The sequence below is a fragment of the Temnothorax nylanderi genome, unplaced genomic scaffold (assembly GCF_030848795.1).
Source record: "Temnothorax nylanderi isolate EJ_2023f unplaced genomic scaffold, tnyl_v1.0 TNYL_tig0104_pilon, whole genome shotgun sequence".
NCBI lineage: Eukaryota > Metazoa > Arthropoda > Insecta > Hymenoptera > Formicidae > Temnothorax > Temnothorax nylanderi.
This window is the reverse complement of record NW_027249166.1, coordinates 550,953-573,295: the sequence shown is the minus strand read 5'-3', so window position 1 is coordinate 573,295 and position 22,343 is coordinate 550,953. Positions and strand designations below refer to the sequence as shown.

At 38.7% G+C, this 22,343-nt stretch overlaps 1 protein-coding gene across 4 annotated transcripts in view; it reads left to right on the top strand.

Moving 5' to 3' along the window:
- LOC139775735 (uncharacterized) overlaps positions 1–22,343 on the top strand; it is a 163,730-nt gene that overhangs the window by 25,498 nt on the left and 115,889 nt on the right. For 3 of the 4 annotated variants that reach the window (XM_071711982.1, XM_071711981.1, XM_071711979.1), the window contains exons 3-4: positions 12,867–13,537; positions 14,151–14,829. In XM_071711982.1, the coding sequence (XP_071568083.1) occupies positions 13,251–13,537; positions 14,151–14,829 (966 nt within the window). In that variant the 5' untranslated portion in view covers positions 12,867–13,250. The remainder of the gene's footprint in view (positions 1–12,866; positions 13,538–14,150; positions 14,830–22,343) is intronic. The other variant, XM_071711983.1, reaches the window with a different exon arrangement.

Below are 22,343 nucleotides of genomic sequence, written 5' to 3'. Positions count from 1 at the left end.
CGTAACAAAAGCGTTAAAAAATATATTTCGGTATTCGTTATCGCGAGATTACGTAAAACTGTGCGCTGTGAAAAAAATTATTCAATTAAAGCGTCACAATGTATTCCAAAAATACCGCTTTCACGCAATGATATTTTTTACGAAAACTAAAGAACGTTGAAGAACAAGAGCAAAGAGAAAAATAAGTTTGGTTTCTGTCATTGCCTTTTTTTATGATTAAATATTAAATTAATAAAATGAAATATTATTTTGCATCATCATAATCAAGATCATCGTTAGTTTCCTTGTGATATCAGAATGATATTCCTCTCGTGCCTTAATGCGCGATGTATAGTAGCAACCATAAATTCGCCGCAATAGCGATCTACGACGAAATCACTTCGCCGTCGCCGTGTCAACAAGGGACGGCCGGAGGGTTTCTCGGGGGAGGCAGAGCCATTAACGGAATACCGAAATTCCATCGAAAACTTCGGCGCCGCTAACTCGCTCGATTATGAATGAGTTCCTCGTTTCGTCTCCCGCTGGACAAGAAACGATGAATTTCCCGCTTGCCCGCAGGAGAACCGGTAACCATACGTAACACCATCCCCCCACGTAGTTCCAAACTGTCGCGCGTTTCCGCGCCATGGGACAATGATACGTTAATCCAGTCGGTACGACTGGAGAAACCGGAGAAACCGTCTCGGATTACTCGCGCGACTCTCGAACCATTTGCAAATGCGCTCAACGTAACGAACTGCCCGCCGCCGATTTTTGCAATGCAAATACGTAACGTCGAGATTTCCACGCGACGTTCTGCGTTAGCGAAATGATGTGCTACGGAATCTGTCTTCGTTCCTGCTTTCCCATGAATATTCTCGGTGATTTCAATTATTTAGTCGTACTCATGACTTCCTTCGAGCAGCAATGCGAAACCGTAGACCGCGAAATTTTTCCGGTCTATTAAACCGACATTTGTCCGCTCCGATACGTGATATTATGAGAAACGATAATTATAGAGTGAGACTCGAAAGAGGAAATCATGTAATTTGCGCGATCTAAATTGAAAGAATTGCCGTGTGTATATTTATAAATCTTTTTAAATCTTTTTTTCTATCATTATAAAGCAGCTGTCATGTATGTGATGAAAAAAAAGGACACAATATCACTGATACGTGCTAATTAGATTATACGCTAAAATTATATAGGTCTTGCTACATTTTTTTTTGACAATGAAAATTGCATGAACAATTTTTCATCTTTTCAATTTCGAAAAATATGAGCGGCACGCTGTTTGTTATGTACAATTCATTCGTTTCATTGGCCAATAATTCGTGGCATGCATTGCTCAAATTACGCTTATATATAATTTAAAGTAGAATAATTTAAAGTAGAATTTTTAAGTTATAACAATATATTATAACGTTGTAAAAATTGCAAATTCATATCTGGATGGGCGTATGTAGGTTTTATATGGCAGGCAAACTTTTATATTTGCAAAGTAAGATCACAGAGAATTACGAGCGAGCTTTAAAATAACCTAGCGTGATCTGCATTCTTTACGATCGTCATACAAGCAACGAAAAGTTTCCTTTTTTAGCAACGGTGTTATCTCTTTTTAGCAACGTTTTATTAGTATGACATTAAAGCGACGTATGTTCTACAGACAGATACATACACATTGACGAGCACATGTATTTTCTCGAGATGTGAATATTATCCGGCTAACATTTCTTAAAACAATAAAATGAGAAATGAACACAAATAAATTTAAAGTTTAAACTAATAAATATTTAAACCAGCCGTGCACGTAAACGTAGAAAATGGAACTTTATTTCGAATTAACTCGACGATAAAACCACAATGCATTTACGTGCAACCATAAATTTCACTCCCTTTTTTTTTTTGTACGCCACCGGCGACATCAACAACGACGTAGCATTAAAAGCAAAGGCGATTTCGTCGCGAAAATTAATTTAATTCGCGACATTCGTCGCAATGTTTCTGGAAGCAGAAGTTATGTCGAGAAAATCTGCGATGCTCTCTAATTTTAATTACCGCTATAAACGTCGGCAACGGTCAGCTCTTAATTCAGAGTGAAATTTCGAGTTTCCATTTTCAAATAGAAATTACATTCATAAATATACATAAAATATTTGTAAATTACAATTTTTTATCAAGTGTCATTAGGATCTAATGCGTTTGTGTATTACGAAAGGGCCGAGATAAAATGCTTGTCTGCAGTAATTTAAAAGGTATTGTAGGAGCAATCTGTCGTATTAAAGCATTCCTTATCAATTTATCGTTCTTCTCGTAGAAAATGCTGCACTTGCCGTAGAACGAAAGGAATGCGAGAGAGGAGTTTCTCGCGGCATGTGTCTAAATCCTCGCTGGCATTAGTGTCTTCCGTCGTCTTTCTTTTTTCCGGTATAGCCGGTCTAATCCTAATGGAGCAGCAGTTTGCTCAACGTGGTCACGTTCGCCGGATCCTCTTCTGGAAGCAGGGAGGTTTATAAATTTTCCAGGCCCACTTCGCGATTGCACGTCTACGTATGTTCCTCTCGTCCAACCCCCTCTCTTCATCCTCGTTTCATCCACGTGTTATTGCAATCCGAACCCCAGCGGCTATAATGGCAACGGTAACCAAAATATATAAGAAAAGAATTGCAACTACTTTTTTAAATAGGAAAATTAACGACAGAAGACATATTAGAATAACGAAACGTTAAATTAGAAGTTTATCTAATTATTAACGGAATTCTTAGAGACGAACGACCGAACATTTTCGTTTTGCATTTTAATGCTCGTGCGTTTTTTACCGAGTGTTTATAAGAGAATACGTGAGAGTACTCGAGAGTAGCGTTATTAAAATGAAGTATCGTAGACTTCACGGTAGTCGATCGCATCTCAGGCGAGAGGCAGATTAAATAAAAAAAAAATTTTTCAGTTAAGCGTGATAATGCTTCGTCGTCGGTGAGTATCGATATTATTGGAAAAAAATTTCCTCTCGACACTGTGCAAACTGCAACTACGCCGCCGCTTAAACGAGCTTTGGATCATATTTACTCAACGTGAACCGTGTGCGAACGGCTTGATTGCATTCAAAAACACGCGCATTTGCCAGAATAACATTTCCGTGTATGCGAAGAGTGATACCCCGCGCGTTTGTCTTGTTACTCCATTCGGATTCTATCACGTAATCTCTACGCCTCCCTTTTTTAAGTCGAATTTACATTCGTAGAGCTGCAACTGCAAATTATAATTAGCAATTACAATTGGTGGTGACTCGGTACGCAACTATGCTAATTGCTTTAGTTTTGTATACGTTTGTAAAGACATAGGAGAAAATATTATACAATGGAATTATTTATGTAATTAACGTAAGACTTGTAAACTCGTTTTATATACGTGACTATTCAATTCCATATCAAAAGATTAATACTTTTAGCTGCGATTCCAATTCGAACTATACACTGAGCAACCCATTTCGTTGAATCAACTAAATCCTTGTTTGGATATGGTCAGACAAATTCTTTAGTTAATATAACAAAAATTTGGTTCACATAACAAAAAATTTGGTTAACATAACAAAAATTTTCTAACATAACTAAATTTTTTGTTATGTGAACCAAATTTTTGTTATATTAACTAAAGAATTTGTTTGACCATATCCAAACAAGGATTTAGTTGATTCAACGAAATGGGTTTCTCAGTGTACATACTCGCATTTTTTAACTCGTTCATTCCAATCAATTAAATGTTTTCTAAATTTTGTTTTTTTTGTGTAATAATTTTTAATAATCTTAGCGATTGTTAAATCGTCGATTATTAATCTCTTATTGATTTAAAGCAATTTGCATTAGTAACGAAATTCTGCAATCGTGAGGATTCCTTCGCGAGGATGCTCTTGGTGCATCTTGTGCTTCCGCCAGAATCGAGAGTGCTGACTATTGCAATTGATGGTAACTGCAGCTTGAGAATAGCAGCGATAACAATTGTGTGCAACGACTGGGACGTAACTTGTTCCTTTTGAGCTGAAATCGTGTAGGTGTTATCTTCTCCGTGATACAAGAAGGACCTCACGCGCTCTCTTATTTCGACCTCACCCAAAATTTCGTTATTCGTTTGACAACAAACATAAAATTTGACAGTCTAGGCGAATATTCTTCGCGTATATTTAATCTAATCAATTTTAGACAAAATAATCTTTTAATCATATTATATACTTAAATATTAAATATTAATACCACATAAAAATCTGAAGTAATAATTATAACATCCAAAAATTTGAATTAGATAAAAGATTTATAACAGATAATATTCAAATTATATTACGGTAAAATAATAAATAAATTTGAATGAAAATATGAATAGTGATACTTTAATGAATAAAATGTATACTTTGTATGTTTTGATATTCTATAACGGCTCGACATTGATTGAATCTTCATTGCTCATAAAGAGAATACAAGAGAGACATCTAGACATCTAGATTTTCACGAACTTTTAAATTTGCATTTAATGTTATACGTCTTTATATTGAAGATTATTAATTTTATATTATTTGACATAATACGGTAATATTGGTACGGAGAAAAACCTTTTTAAGAAAAGATCTTCTAACAATAAGATCTGTGAGCCAAGAAAAAGCGGAATGACATAAAACTCGATAAATTATCTATAAACTCCCTTGATGAGGTGGCGGATCTATAAATGGTGATGGATAATTTAAAAAATAGAATGTAGTCAAATACGGGAAACACGGGACATATGAAGCACGATAGTTAGTCTAGCATAAATATTGTCCACGAAATTACGAGACGCGGAGCCTGCGATCGGCAGCACGTTTTATCTTCGCAGTCAATATCAACAGCGCTTCGCGTTTTTGATTTTGGCGGATTTGTTCGGCTCATTCTTTTTTTTCAATGCCAGTCATTAATTGTCTGCAAAATATGGTCGGTCTACTTGTGCCAGGGACAGGCGGCTTACCATAAAAAAAACGTCACTCACGATCGGTTTATGATCGACGCCGGAGAGCTCGCAACGAATATCGAGGATTTTTATTTATCGTTTATCTTGACAGCTTAATAATACGCATTTCATTCACGTGACGCCGATGAGTATTATACAAAACGGCTTTCGACGTAAAATTATTATATCCTGTCGTTTGCGATTCCAGTTCATAATTAGTTAATTGCATGATGCATCATGCCCTGTGGTACATTAAAATTATCACAAACACAAGGTTGTTAATTGTATCTCATTATCTCGCAAGCAATGTAGCAAAACACGAGTGTACATACATATCAGTGATGAAACAATTTAATATAATATCTAAAAGTTGAAAATACAAGGTCCGTATAATTTCTTTAATTGTAACATAATCTTTTTCTCTTCTCTTCGAGAGCGAGACCTTTCAAGGTTCATTAACTCGAATTACTCTCGTTCGAGCGAAATATCTATATCGAGATACAATTGGTAACAGAATCATAGCGTGGGTATCGATTGAAACGAGAAGGAAAGACGCGGCACTACGGCCTGTAATAAAAGTAATTTCCATGGAATTTTGTAGAATGGGCCGCATAGAAGAGAACTGCGTAATTTAAGTCCCGCTCTGCTCCATGCCCTTCTGTGCATAATATTCCAAGAGAAGGAAAAATGCCGCGCCCTGGGAAATCCTGCATCTCGTGGAGACGAGTGAGCTCTCGACTCCGGTTATTTTATTTTTTCAACTGTTGGCATTTTTATTAGACGGCATTAGACGTTTTAATATGTAAAACTATAATACGTCATACTGGAATTTTCTTGACTGCAACAACACAAATTTTTTATTTTATATTTTCTATCGCAAGAACGGTTTTTATGATTTATTTGTAGAAAGTGTAATAACTATTGTGATCACTACATCCTATCTATATTTTGCTATTTTTTATTTAAATTTTCTTTTGTGAAATCGACATGAATTTGTCAGACTTTGAATATTTCATTTCTGTGTACATCGCAGAAGCTACGAATTTTTAAGTAAATTCTGAGAAGACTAAAAGAAATTTGGGGGATTTTCGTGAAGTTTTTTTTAAAGAGATCCCTCCACCCTCGAGCATCTGGCGACGACGCGGCCCTGGGTTTCTTTTTGATGGCGACGATGCGGACGAGGAGGACATTTGTTTTCGCGTTAGAGCCGATGGAAAATTGTCGTGGTCACGGCGTCGTGAAAAATACGGCGGAATATCCCGCTCACGTCTTCTCGTCTCCCACGAGCTGCTCGTCGCCACCTTTTTATGGCTTGTCAAGTGCAAATCCCCGATGCCTTCTCACGACGACGCGATGAATGGGAATAGTGTTTAACGCCAAGACGGGAAACTCTGTCTCGAGAAACCGTCGTGTGACACTCGTATCATTCCCGCACTTATTTTCCTACCATCCGTAGAATAAGATAAATGTCTGACGCGACGACGCGCTTTTGCTACTGCGTGGGTAACGATTAGTCTTGTCTATTCACGAGCCTTTTTATTTCGACTCCTGAGAACGATTCTGCATAGCAAATCGAGAGTGCGACGCTAATTTGCTACTAACGACATGTACGTTGCAAGATAAATCTAAGAGAAAGAATTTGACTGCTAATATACCTACTTTCTTTTTACGTCGCGATAAATATAGATGTATCTCTCGGGCTAATGCTTTTAATCCAATAAACTGCGTTTACCTTGACACGGTATATTCAATATTGTTTGCCGGCGTTACTTGCTGAATTTCGTGGATTTCCGCGAGGTCCACATCGATCAAACGGTCGTCGCGCCGACAGTGAATAATGAAAACGCGCTTGGAAAAAAATGCGACGATAAAATCGTGTAAACTCGCCGCCGTTGTTTCACGGCCGACCGGTGTTTCTCCATACACGTGTTTGCTCTAACACGCTCTTTAATTTGCCCGGCGTTTAGCTCGCCGCGGCTGTTGGGAAAACAGTTGTTTCAATTTATTCGGTCGTCGCGCGGCGATACGCCACCTACGACGTTCGCGCGGCTGGTGTAAAATGGAAGCAATTGAATCCCTTTAAATCGCTTTAATTGTACGTATCCGTCGTTACGGCGCAAACGGACATAACGATAGCGCGCGCGACACCTCGGAATAAACAACGCGCCAAAATTGCGATAATGCCTACAGCGCGTATAATCGTTAAATTTCCCATCGGTGTGAAAGGCGCGACGATTACGCCGAATTACGTAAATTCGCATAATTGCGGATCGAGTCAATACATTCCGGAGCTATTGGCTAAATTTTACTATATCAGAATATCTGAAGACTCGTTTCAACGATACGGAACATAAAATCTAATACACGAGATTCAGCGCTTCCTGCTTTATTTGATGCAAACATCGCGCAAATCATCAAACATCACGTGAAATCTCGATAACATTTGGTTTAACTTCCGGCAGATACGAATAAACTCCAATCTTGACTTTACTCAATACTTTGTTATACTAAAAGTAATCAAAATAAAAAATACGGCGACTTGATAGACCGCATGATATATCTACGTTAAAATTATGATCACACACTCACACGAAAAATGAGATCGCTCAGAGAAGAGGCGATCGGCACTCGCTTATCTGCGCGGCGATAAATGGTACAGGAGGCGATCTCGTTACCAGTTTTCCGGTTATCCCGGTATATCCGGAGTGGAGTGGTCTGTGCTTTACGAGTCACTTCAGGAGTCCCGATAGCGCAGCGCGGCACGACACGGCGCTTCGTCGAAGGGAAGGCGAAAACTATAACTTTCGGTCCACTGCTCGCGCCTGCCCGCTATGGTCTACGACCATAAAATCCCGGCTCGATCTCCTCTTCTCTCCAGATCGCTCTCATTTCCTCCCTTTTCATCCCCCTCACGCACTTGTACACGTAATTGAAAACGAATTGCCCACGGCCGGTTAATTTAGCCGTTTTTCCGCTCGCGAGTTTCCTTCCTCTTCGCCTCGTTGTGCTTTACCGCGTTTTATTGTTCTCTCGTGATTCCTCGTTACCTGGCATAGTGCTACCGGTTACAGCCGTCGCGTGTAATTCGCGACCAACTGCGACTTGTTCGGAGTTTGAGCTCGTTTCGTTTCCGCAACGCAGCGTTTTGCCAATATCGGCGATGGCGCATTTGTTTTGTTAATATATACATATATTTTTTTTGAAACATGTCATCGAGCACGCCCTATTTTTATACGATATTTATTATTTATGATTATAAAATCTTTTATTTACAATATGCAAAACATTACAGTATACAGCATTAATGATGCGTTTATCATATTTCTGTTATTTTTGCATTTTGCATTTTATATTGTATGGAAAATAACCAAACATGCGTAATTTATATCAAGGCTTCTCGCGTATTTTTACAGAGTTTGTATGCGAATTTTATATCCCCGCAAATCGGAAATTGCGATACAACTTATAGGGTGCATTTCCGCTGTCATTAAGTATCATTTTTTTCTGCGGATCGTTCTGCTTTTATGAATGTCCGCCGTTTCGCGAGTCTAGATGTCGGTTTTACGATGTCGAAATAATGCAATAGTGCGTTGCATGCATTACGTATACGCGTGTACCCGCGGGTAATGCATCCGAGAAGGCAGATATAAAAGTCGGCAAATTCGCGAAAGTGCACGCGCGACCTTCTTTCTCCGTGGTCGCTTTTTTCCGACGCGCGCGAGAGACAGTGTATTCATGGAGATATTAAATGGAAATCATAGTTTTACGCGTGAGCCAGCTATGAGATACATGGAAGCGACTCATCCGATACGTTTTGCTCTTATATAACCCGCAACCATTTTATAAATATTTAATGGCGACCATACTTCAACGTATTCTTCACCGCAGCATGCACTCTGTCTCTCTTTAGCCATCTTTGTAAATTCAAGTTTTTTCCCTTATTTTCTCTCTCTCTCTCTCTCTCTCTCTCTTTTTCTCTCTCACTCTTGCTTACTGCATTGGCCGGAGATAATTTTTCCTTTTTACCGGCACCGTCATACTTAATCATAATATATTTTATGGATACTAGTCGTATCTAGGATATTCCATATTGGAGAACTGCCTTTAAAGCACAATATATGTCCTGCTATAAGTTATTTATGTTTTGCACGATAATGTGACGTGAGGAGAACGGTGCTGTCTATAACTTACAAAGAAAGTAGTAAATTACTTTTTTTTTCACATTTAAGTTAAAAAAATCCTTATTATAAATGATATGTTCCGAGACACGTTTTATTCGATAATATCTATACTTATACTTATGGCATATATATCATTTTTATTACGGCAAAACTGACTCTATTTAAATATCGATCGACGTTAATGATGCGATAACGTATTTCCCGTGATACCGTTAACGTGTAATTCAGTTCATGTGGGTTAACGACGATACTCAGCGCTTTGATGTCTTTTTGTACGCGCTTGTAATTTTTTTTCCCCAATCGAACGAGATCGAGATACGCCGATCGCGAACATAACAGAATTTCCACGTACGTGGTAATTTGCGTACGGTTATTACGTGTGCGCAGAAATTCCGCGGTGGTCTGCGGAAATTTCATATCGGTAATGTTGCATGCGCGCATCGCAGTAGTATGGTAATATTAAATTCCGTGTTTATTCTGCCGGCGCGCGCGTGCTGTCCGCGTTATTATGCATCGTAATGATGGATACATGCTCATTTCGCGGCCGTTCGAAGGGACGAAGATGTTTTTTTTCTCGTCCTCTCAACCCGACCGCATGTTCGTTCGCACCTCGTCGGGCGTTACATCGACTTCTTAGACGCCCCCGCTTATTTATGCATCCACCTTTTTGCAAGCACATCGCGTATCGCGTTGAATCGTCTTGCGTCGGTAAAGTATTCTATAAATATTTAGTAGCTCTTATTTTCTTGTTCCTCTCGCTGCATGGCACGGTACTTGAATCCTTTTCATTATTTCTTCTCTTATTAATTCTGGAAGCCGCGGTTGTTCACGCGCAAACGGAATTTAAAAGTATTTCTATAAAAATGTAGACAGATCTTTTCTTGATCTCTGTCTCAAGTTCCAAATTCTTTCAATAATAAAATATAAAGATAAATTTATTTATATTTTTATTTAATTACTTGCTTATAAGTGATTCTTTAAATGAAATATCCTGAGCATCTGTTGGCTATTTCTACTGGATATATATATATCTATATTCTTTTACTATTTAATTTATATAAACATATACTTTACAATCTTGTAAGTCAAAGTTTCTTAACCAATTTCCGCTAACGTCCCTTTTTGACAAGGCTTTGTTTACAGACTTAAAAAACAATTTTTAGATTAAAGTATAATATCAATATTAAATTTATATATTAAGTTATAACGATACTTTGAATTTTTTCTAAACTTATTAAAATAATATAATTACTTAACGACACAAAGAACCTAAAAAACACTAAAAAAAGAGGTTTTATATATATTGATTAATAATCAGAAATTTTTGTAAGTAAAAAAAGAAAATTTATTTCAGAGATATAATTCTAGGAATATACATAAATACTCTTAAAATAGGTCATTCTATGTTCAACCTAGCTAACTTTATATCTAACACATTCTCAATGCAGGGATACTGCTAATATTAAGAAAATATGTCGCGGCTTCATGAGAGAGAGAAAGAGGGGGGGGGAGGGGATTTTCATCTTTTGCTACATTTTCAAATATAAAAATTGAACCCGGTTTTGAGAGAGACGCGAAAGAAAATTCGTTGAGAGATTTCCATCGAAGCTACTACGGCAGCCACGTTTTCGTCCAGACGAAGTTTCGCATCTATCGCGGGTTTCCGCCAGTAAATCCGTTAAAGAAGAGGTTCTTTTGCAAAGAGTTATATCGCGAGCGACTTCTGCGCATATTCGACACGTACGTGAATGGAAGGATTAAATAAAATAGGTCGAATCGCGTCGTATTGGAGCTGCGAAAAATTTTATCGTTGATTCATATCAGAGATTTCATCGTGCATCACAAATTTTGTCGCGCATTTTATTACATTTTTATCACAAATTTTATCATCGCCGCGCTGAGCTGAAATTGTATCCTTTCAATAGGGAATCTTTAAATGACAAAAAAGTATCTTTCGATTCTAGTGAAGATTTAATATCTTTTTGTTGCGTTTACGCACTCCGGCGTGAATTAATATGAACGCAATCAATGTGCATGATATGCAACTCCGCAATTCGCCGATTTATTTTCGTCTGGCGCACCGAGAATTTAGGGAAAACGTGTCGAGTTTAATTTGGAGTTAGACTAGCATGTTTAAAGGGTAAACAAGATACTGATTTGATTGCGCAAATATTACGCTGCCGTTGCAATATTCCTGAAGTAAAATCAGAATGTGATTGGTTCATTTATCATTAACTAGCATTGCAATATCACATTAAAGGAGAGAGATCTAATAATTTGACGCACGGAATTACGCGATGTTTGTTGCGATTTATATAAAATATTAATGAGATTTATAAATTTAGATTTCGATGAATTCTTTAAATTGCATAACGAGACGTATTATGAGTTATCTTGATAACTCTATACGAACTCTTAAAACCAGATTCTTTTCAAACGCGAGGCTATATCCTGCGGGATCGTCATCACCATATGTTTCTGCCGACGCGGACGTTTCGGCGCTCGTAAATCTCTGTCGGGGACAGTCGACACGAGCGGGACAGATCGGTCCCGGCGAAAAGGGTCCCGACGATCGCGATAAATCATCGGGTCCACTGCACCCCCGGTCAATTACAAAGCTGCGTCGGTAAATAACGAATTACGCGGCTTTCAATTTGCCCGTGCAGTATAATGGCCATTCCATCGAATTTCGTCGGCATCGAAAGCTTTATGGATGCCCTCGGGATCGATCCGCGTGTATATTCGCGCTCGGATCGACCAGACTTCACACTCCGGCTTTCTCGTTCTCGTTAGTCTTCATTAGCTAATTAACGTCGCGCCGCGTACGACGAATAAAAAAAAATAGTACGGAAGCTATGACAGGCGTAATAGACGCGGTACTGAATTTTGACTTCGTATCGCATCGTCTGCGTTCCCGATAATCTGCCACGCTTCGTTGCAAAAAGTTTGCTATTATAACAATTTACTGTATAAAGTTATGATAGATTGTTGGACCAGAGATATAAATATCATGATATACTAGCTCAGTGCGTTCGTTTAAATAATATATATTATCAACGTTATGGATATATTTCGTTAGATTTTCGTTTAACATCTAAATAGCTAATTAATAAAGAATTTAACGAAAGAAATATTGTATTGTACTGTAGATACAGAGCGGTTTAGTAACCTTGATAAAAGAAACTTATATAAACTTTTTATTGAATTTTTTATATATGTAGATTTTATTGGCGTCATATAGCTGCAATAAAAATCTAAAGTAAACTAATACAATTGTAGTTTTCAAAATCTGAAAAATTTATATTTAAAATCTGTAATTAATGTTTTTTAAAATAAATTTTAAATTTAATATGTGAAAACTTCTTTATATGTGTAATTACATTTCGAGAACACACGGTTACATTTACACATGGCACGTAGAAAGTCGAATGAAATACCTACATCTATAATTGGTACGCCAAATGTAGTTACGAGAAATTGGTGATGAGTTTCCATATTTCGGAAACTCTAAGGCCGGCGAGGGAAAATATCGACGTGTTATGTGTTCATATCAAATTCTACACTACCGAGAGATTCAGAATCACGTAATATCTATTACAGAATATTTCATTACGCAATTCTCAGTAAATCCTTTCCACAATCTTTCCGTATCCCTTCTCGAAGCTTGCAAAAAGTCCGCAACGATGACATTAAATTACTCTGTTTGCGAATTACAACAGCGGAACTAACTTTCAGTGTTCAAGTCCTCTCAACAAATTTCTACCTAAGGAAGATATACGCTGGAGCATTACGTCAACCGTCATCGTTCGTTGATTATTAGATTCAGTGATTAGCAATCGAAGAAGCGTTCGCAAACGCAAAAAAGAAAACAAGAGGGATGAAGGGCCGGCCTTAAGAAGTTAGTCGGGCCTGAAGGGCCTACCGGAGGAGAACGAACCGAGGAAGGGAACCGACCACCGGGAGGGTCGTCACCCCCTCCTAAAAGAAGGGGTCGAGGCCTGGCACCAGGTCAAAAGCTCGGTCACAATAGGTTGCCTGCAAAGCGTTGGTTCCAGGGGGTCGGAGGCGGAGGAGGAGGGTGGTGGCGTCGGGGGCAGCGGCGAGGGAGGCGGCACGAGTATGTGCTGCGTCCTTCAGGGTGCCGAGAGAGTGTTCCCCTCCGTTGGGAACGGGGGGAAACACGGTACGGGAGCGGGAAGCGGCAAGGGCACCGGCGACACCCCCGTGGGTGCCCACGACCTACCCCTCGAATCGCTCTGGGCGGCCGGCCTGGACGAGGGGATGGGATTTCCGCAGAGATGCTCTTACGCGAATCAACATACCACTCTCGCCGCGTCCTCTTCTGCGAGCCACACGTCTCCCGCGAACCCCGACGAGCTCTGGAGAGAAAGAAACTTCCCTCATAGGTATATACAATTATTTATGAAATTAATCAAGTTTTAAAATTTCCGCTATTTTTTTAACATACTAAGAAGAAGGGAGCTTGATTAATTTTGTAAGTTAGTATATCTGTCATATCAGAAGTTCTTTTTCAAATCAGTTATCAATTCTCTGAAACGTTCAATTTGTTCCAATATCTAGAAATTTTTAATTTTGAAAAAACTGCAAAAATATCGCATATTACAAGTAAAACTAAACTTTGATGTGCAGGGAGTTTTTATTATTTTTGTTTATCTTTATTAGAATATGATATCATTTATTGCAAATATCTAAGAAAGTAAAATTGCATTGCAATTTATCATGTTTTCTGAATGTCGTGAAATTGTTCTAAATATCATTTGCTTTTACTATCTTTGTATTAATTAATTTACGATCAATTCTCTTTTTTTCTGACGGAAGCTTAATCTTCTGTAATTACAAACTCGAATTAAACTCTCTTCATGAGAAGATTGTTACTTAACTCCTCGAGCTTTCGTTCTCCATTTTTTTTCGTTCCTCTCAAGCGACAATTAAAACGGAGCATGTTACTGTCCTTGGAAATACAAAGTCCCCCAATATTTCGCTATATCCATACAATAGCGGCTATAGAAAGGCTCGTTCGTGCAGAACGCCTACGACCTCCACGGGGATCGGTTCCTCGATCACGGATGAGATATGGACGTCGGCGAACGAGCGGCGTTTCTGCCGCACCTCGACCACCTCGACTGGCATCGGCTCGTCCCTGAACCTACACGAGAACAATCGCTCGTTGGAGTCGCGCGACGGCGATTTCTACTCCACGGATATCGAGGACTCCAAGGACACCTCCTACCGAAGATACTACCCGACGACGCCGACCACTTCCGGCCTGGGCTCGTCTTCGGACCGTCAATCCGTGGAGACACAGTGCGGCTCCAGGGATCTGCCGGATCATTTGTGGGCGGCCGCGATGGAAGACGGTTTTTCGCGCTTCAACGCCATGAAGTCGCTGCAGACGATCACGCGGCAGCCTCGTCCGAATCACGACTGGGTGAAGACCGAGCGTATCTCCAGGTTCACCAAGCATCGCACTATCAGTCAGTCGCCGCAGCGCGAGCAGGAGATTTGGACGTCCAAGCTAAACGAGAGCGCTGTAGTTTCCGGTTATGCTACGCAGAGGAATCTTGGTCCGCACAAGTGTCACCATCAAGCACGCAGGAGCTTCTCCACGTCGATCGTCGCGGATCTCGCAGTTACACCAGACGGATCTCAGCAAAGCCTTGGCAGTGGCGAGTTCTTGGTGAGTCTTGGTGTCGTCTCGTTGTCGTGTTTTGTACTAGTCATTTAATGTTCATTCAATTTTTAACGTTTAGTTGAATTTTTAAGAACGGCAAATATCTTTAGACTTTCAAAAACTGTATGTGTATACCTGCCCTAAAATTACGTACGTAATTTCTAATAATTAGTGCGAACAATCTCTTAAATATTATATGTCTATACCTTAGGATTAAATAAATCAAAATATATAGCTCTTTACATATAGGGCTGAAATTATATCAGGCTCGCGTAGCGAGCCATAGCTTTTTTCAAACAAATTACGGCTCTGAAATATTCTTAGAAGCAATATACAGCTCGCACATTAAAGTAGCTCATTATAGTTATTATTACTGCAATTGCGTCGCAAAATACTTGTACCATTCGCGGGCTTAATAACGTCCAGTGTTTACGCACCGAACGTTTTTTCTCATAAAAGTAGCTTTGCGTTTTGTATCCCACGGATAATCTTTCAAACCGGTTCGTAAAAATGCGCCACCGGTAGGAAAGAGTATATACGAAATTATGAACCACTGTACTCGGGACGCGGTCTCTAACCGTTGATTATCGTAATGGCCTCGGGCACCCGAGAAAACGTCCTCGACCGAAGTGGACGGCCGAACTCTCAACCCTTTCTCCTCGCTTCCACATCGCGCGGAAAGGGATTTAATTCACTGACTTATCGCGCCTGGCTTTGCATTACCTCGCGGCGAAATCGCGTAACCTGATCGCGAAACTCGCTCGTATAGTTTTCTTTTCGCCGTGACGAAGGCTTTGATGCGACTCCCGGATCCGCGAACTGAATTTATCGCTGTGTCGCAGTAACTCGCGGTTTGTGTATACTCTTTAAGACGGATTACCGACTTTCTTCTCCCGACCTCTTCCTCCGGCAATTTTTCGCGACAATTGAATATATATCTTGGAATGAGTCACGCGAGAACCCACGCTCAAAACTAGAGCGAAAGCGGATTGGACAATGACATATCGCATCTTCTAAATAAAATCTACGAAGCTATAGTATATGCTTTATACGCTATAGCATACATTGTACACTTTGTTTTTCTGCCAAGATAATTGAAATTAAATAGTTAACTTTTCTAGAAAATGGTATCTTTTATATCTTTATCATCGAATTATTATATAAAGAATTACTGAATTAATATCTACAAAGTATTTGGCTACTAATTATTAGTTTTTGAACTAATATTCTCTTTCTTCAATATTATAAAATGTTTATTTATAGTTTAATCGAAAATCTTCTGATTTTTATATAGTTTAATTAATTTGGAACATAATATTTATACTTTATCGTATATGTAACATTACGTCGATTCCTTGATTTCATTGTTGCTCGGAAACGACGGTCGGTACGTTGTTGTTGACGTCTTTCCTGAGATTGGATAAATAAAATTCTCCAAATAAAACATAAACGAAACACGAAAGCGGCATGTCCGCCCGTGCGGCGTGTAACTAAGTTGACAGAAACTATTAAAATAGCGCGCGTTGCTTGCAGAAACTCGAGCGCGCTTGCTGAATCTCGAGAAATTGTCGAGAGTTGGACGGTAAAAATTTTAAGTCTGACTTTTCGCAAGCACACACATACAATACGTTGAAAGTTTTATACGGACGATATCTTTTATGTACGCGCTAACGCGAGAAAGACAAGATTATATCACTGAGCATAAATCTTTGAGATTTTAATACAGGGTCTATAATTCACTGGTCATTGGTTTATAATTCGCGTAGTCAACTCTGTGAGGAATAGTCTATCAGTATATTATCCACCAATAATGTTCTCTTTTTTACAGAATCTATTCTTTTTATTTAATCTTAATTACGCGAGTCAATTATATAATCGATTATATTAATTAAGCGAGAAAATTCGGAGATCATGTATAAAATAACATATTCATACATTCAACAGATAGAGCTCATATTTATCAGAAAATATATAATAAAATATGACCGATCATTTCTCGTGCGAATCGTGAAGTTTTGACCGCTTTTAACCCCTCTGCATTATAACCACTTGTATTAATAAACTATTTCATTGCAGTATGAATGATACCGGTTTTACAAGTATGCACTTTGCATGTTTGGTATGATGGTTGGATAAATATGAATTTGTTATATGTGTATATATATACATATACACATAATATATATAAACCGCTAAAAACTAATTTCTTGTTAGTCTAAACTCGACTCATGTTTAGTTCACCACGATGCCAGTACGTTTTCTAATATGTATTTACGCGCACCTTCCAATAATGAGAATCGACTCGCATAATTGGATCGACATTATCCCGTGCAACGTGCATGGATTAAGCTTGTAGGATAGAAAAAGGAAAATTTTTTAATTAAAAAATTTGACTTAATGAGAATGAGTCATCTCCATTTATTTTAACATTTTTATTACATAGCCTGAACAATCGGTGAAAAGTTTTTGTTTAATAATTATAGAAAGAGAAGAGGTACATATGAATAAGAATATAATATTTATCATACTTATGGTATATACGCAAATCCTATAATACAATTGTGTAACAATAATATAATTATTAAATAATAATGAATGCAAAAATAATATAAGTATAATATTACCGTAATAATATGTAGAATAACATTAACAATATATGCAAGTAACATCGAAATACATCGTGTGAATAAAATTTAAATAATGTTAGCAAGTTTAGCGAGAGAAATAGTTGTTGCACCGATAAAATGACACGATGATATTTATGTCATTCATTTTTCAGTGCGGAAATATAACTATATTGTTTCACGCGGTGCGTCACGTGCGACAAAGTGACGAGGCGGATGTTCATTTCAGAGTACGATGAAAGAACGGCTCTCGTCAAGCTGGCTGGATGTTTATTATTCTCGCGTACGTCCTCGTATATGCAACATCACTTACAGCAACGAAAGCCGGTCTGAAATTTGTCCGGAAAATGATGTACGATGATGCGGGACATAAAAGCGCCATTCTATCTCGGGATATTAGAGCGGGATATCGCGGTTCATTTCTTTTTCATCGTGGTCCACGATCTCCCCCTAAAATGAAAGAGTTTTATCACTCGTGGGTCACGCGACTCGCGGTCGTTTCCCTTCGCCGGATAATTCCGACCGTCGGGATGCATCATTAATTTCCTCGCTCCAGAAAGTATCGCTGCTAAGTTGGAGCACGTAATTGATTCGGCTAACGGAATTTGTTATAGCTAACTTTTTGTTTGGAGATTGAAAGTTCTGTGTCTTGGAGAATAATATGCATAAGATGGGCAAAGGAAGGAGGAAGCGAACTTTATGAAGAGTATCATTTTTATTTCTCATAAAAATGTGAAACTGTGAACTGAGTTTTGAACTTTAATAAAATCTTAATTAACCTCGCATTACCTATCTCTTGTAAGATAAACGAAATGAAGAAATACACGTAAAAGGATATAGGTAAAAAAATTTGTAAGCGCGCTCTGACGCGCGCGCGCATTATATTTAGTACTTGTTTTTGACAAGATACCCCGTACAAAGATTCTCTTTCTACCTCACCACTCTTTGAGCCGCTCTGCTTAATTAGTCGTCCCTCTCTGTGTGTCATCCTGGAGCTTTGCATCTCGCGAATAAACGCAAAGAGAAGCCAACTCGTCTATATTTGCACATCGGGTAGAAGGTATATCAACATGCTATACAGGATTTTCACGTGTAATTCTTGGCAGCCGGGCAAGAAAGACGATCCAATTAGAGTCAATGGAGTCTCGTGCGCACACTCTGATATTCCGACCGTTAACTTCTTTCACTTAGACGCTTTTACTTTTTTTCCCGCGGAAGCTTCGCGACGCGACGGTCTTCAAGCGGCGCTTTTCGACGCGTAATTAACATGGTCGGCGGCCGCGGCGAACTATAAAATGTTCTGAAAGTTCCTCTTTTTTGATCATACTAGCACAGAAAAAAATGGGAATAACGGTAAAGTTTTTAATTAATTTAAATACGCGGCATACGTTCTTTTTCGCAATTAAGTTGTTTGTTATGCGACACCGTGCAAGTTTGATTTCTTCTCAGGGAAGATCTCAAAAACGCCCAAATGTTTCAAAATGTTTACCGTAATTTTTTAATATTCATTATTACACACGTTAATAACCGTAATATTAAATAAAATGATAAGAGGTAATTAAGAAAGATAGTTCTGAGGAACTTGAACATCGCTATATTGTCATCCCGCAATTGAGTCGAAATTCTCTCCCGAAACTATGTTTCCCTCCCTTCGGCTTTGTCGGCACTCAAAGGCGAACAAAACGAAGATTCGGAGCTCGCAATATAATTTGCAATACGCAAGGCGCGCTTGTTCTCGTCGCGTAAATCGCACGTCCTCCCTTGGTGCTCAAGCGCAGGCACAAGACGATCCAATTAAACTCCGCCGTGTTCGAGTCGGCGGAGATGATCCCTTAATCGGCGATATACATGTGTCAAGTGCAGAGAGCACCGAGCGCCGACTGACGAAACGGCATAAATCGATTTATGCCGGCGACACGAAAGTTAAGAGACGTCGCGCGCTCGCTCGCAAGATGACTTTGATGAGGTCCGCACGTAATTATCTTCCGATTAATGAGCAAGCACACTGGCGGGATAATCACCAGCAGGGATTTACTTCCATAATTACGCTCGCTACTTTGACGGCTTAATGAGGAATATACCTATATGTACGTGTGTCTTGATCCGAGTTCGGTTGAGGTCTCGTCTCACGCGATAACTGGTTCAGTAAAGTGGGATTATCAACACCACTGTTTTTTCGAGGAAAGAATCGTTTTTTTTTCAGAAGAAAAGGGTAACTTACAAATGACAAATAAACATCTCGACAGATGATTATTAATAAATTAATAGAGTATATTTATCTAACAAAGGAAAATATAAATTTATTAAATTTTTTTATAGAAGACATGCGAAAAATTATACATTTCAATAAATTTGAAAATGGCTAAAACTCTTTATATCCTGAAAAAGAGATACTTTTTTTATTTATTCTGTTATACATTTTCAGCTATAACAATAGTTTTTAAAGTGATAAACTCTTATTGATCAGTTTATTAATTGTATTATTCTATAATATAATTAATAAATATTCTGTATATAAGACTTTCTTATTTATAGGGCAAACTATGAATTTTATTTTAATTTTCTACATTTAATACCGACGTGTGCTCGTTTGTCAAAGACTTAATTTACGCGAGTCGAGCTACGTTCGGCAATTTTTCGACAGAAAGATTCTCACCGACATGACTTATCGCCTTAAATACTGTCGCGATAAAGCTGTGAATGTATAGTCCGCAAACACTCGTTGTGAAAGATATTGCATTCTTTCCCTGTAATAATTCTGCGAAACTCCCTCGAAATGGCCAGTATATAATGTTAATCTCTCGTATTTATTTGCCTGGTAAATCTAACTCGTTACGTTTTTAGATATTCCGAGCCGCTCGGTAAACTAACCGTAAAATACAAAAGCGCAGAGGTTGCACTAACAATAAGCCTCTTTCCCCAATTTGCTTGTTTATGCTAAAAGCTTCTAATCCGTTTTCTAAAAGATTTAAAAGATAACGTGAGAAATGAGACGATGCGAGCTTACTCGGTCTTCTCATGAATAATTCGCAGTAATTTGCAATATATTTATGAAGGCGAAAATAGTCATTTTCTTTTCCGCGATGACTTACATTCACCTGTCACAAATCGCATAAATCGCAGCTTAGCTCAACGCTTAGCTTATCGCGCCCAAACGCGTGTATAGGCTTCGCGAAAATGAGCGGGAGCCTATAGCGACATTTTTCCACGTCGATATCGAGACGACAGCGATTCGTTTTCGTCGTGTTCTATCAACGGAAAAGTTCGATGGCGCGCGTCTTTTATGGAAAAATCACAACGAAAACGTTTGCACGATTGAGTTCTTTTTTTTTGCCGATGACAGCGATTCGATTCGTTATCCGGACGAGCCTGATAAATTTCCTGATAGATCGATTCTCCCGTAGGAGAGATCTCGGCGATGAAATCGGCTCGGTCGCTCGCGAACGAATGGCGATGACCTAATTAAGTTCATCGTTAATGCATATCGCGCGCAAAACCGTAACGCGCGGCGCATTATTTCTTCCGGAGCGCGTTTGATTAAAATCCATTTATCATTGAAATCGCGCCCCGTTTCTGGCTTTTGTAAACGGCGGAAACGCACAGTTACGACGGATTTTCCTTTACTGCCCGATCTAACATGTGTCCTTTTTTTCCCTTTTCGCCCGTTTCTTTCCGTTTTACTATCCCGAAGCGGAAAGCGACGATAAAGCATGAATTAATAATCGCCCTTCCTCCTTATTCCGATCTTCGTCTTGTTTCCTCCCGTCGCTGTATTATGCAGCATCTGCTGACATTACGTTGCATAATGGAGTGTTGCGAGCTGCGGCCGTTTATCTACCAGCCATCGTCGTCGTCGCCATCGCTTGTGCAATTCTTTTTTAAGACCTACGAATTTGTCGCAAATGAGAACAAATGATTCTTCTCTTAGTTTAAAAACCTCACGTTTTCCGATTGAGTCATTATAAATGCATACGAAAGTATAGGATTTCCTAGCATTCTTAATCATCTCTGCAGTGTCCCTCCTCATTTTTTTCTATAAAACGAAAAGAATGAATTCTCTGTTTTTGGAATTTCTCAACATGAAAGATATAACATTATATTGTATATACACTTTTGGAAAAAGAGGAAATAATAGCATTTATTATTTCAGAGATATTTTTTATTAAAGTTTACAACATCAAGTGAAATAATGTTTTGCTTAAAAACATTTACAGAAATGGGAGAAGGAAGAGGATTTTGAAATCGGTACTTTTGCTTCATTAAAATTAAAAGCAAGTTCGTGTGGAATATGGAGCACGATAGCGCATGATAGTCGAGACACTTTGTTAATCGATGCTAATATCGCGTAGTGTTGCGCCTAGGCTCGTTAAAGCTGCGTATATACAAGAGCAATATGTATGTGAAATGTGATGCGAGAATGCCAATTTTCGCCAGGCGTTGAAAATGAGATAGCCGTCTACCTTTGAGCAGCAATTTCACAAGGATAGTTAATTCTATAGAAACGTCTCAAAGTTCCATATATGAGAGTTATCGATGAGAGAACGCGATGAGTTTATTTTTAAAAAATAATAATATAAAAAGTTAACAGTCTTATTTATAATTATTTATTTTATTTAAAAACAAACTTTTTGTAAACAAAAAAGAAACTCAAACAGTTGAAATTTATCGTGAAATCTCGATGTGGCTTAGACGTCGACGGGGTAAAAGTTCGTGGATAAAATTTCTATCGGTACTTTTTCGCACCGGCGAAAAGTGATTGGTCGTGAGAATTTACTTTCGTTAGCGGTGTTTTCTCGCCGGAAGACCGCCCCCTTCCTCTTCTCCTCGGGGGATAAGGAAAACGAAGTGCAGACAGAATCCGAGAAGAAGTGCAGCCGGATCTTGACTCTTGATTAC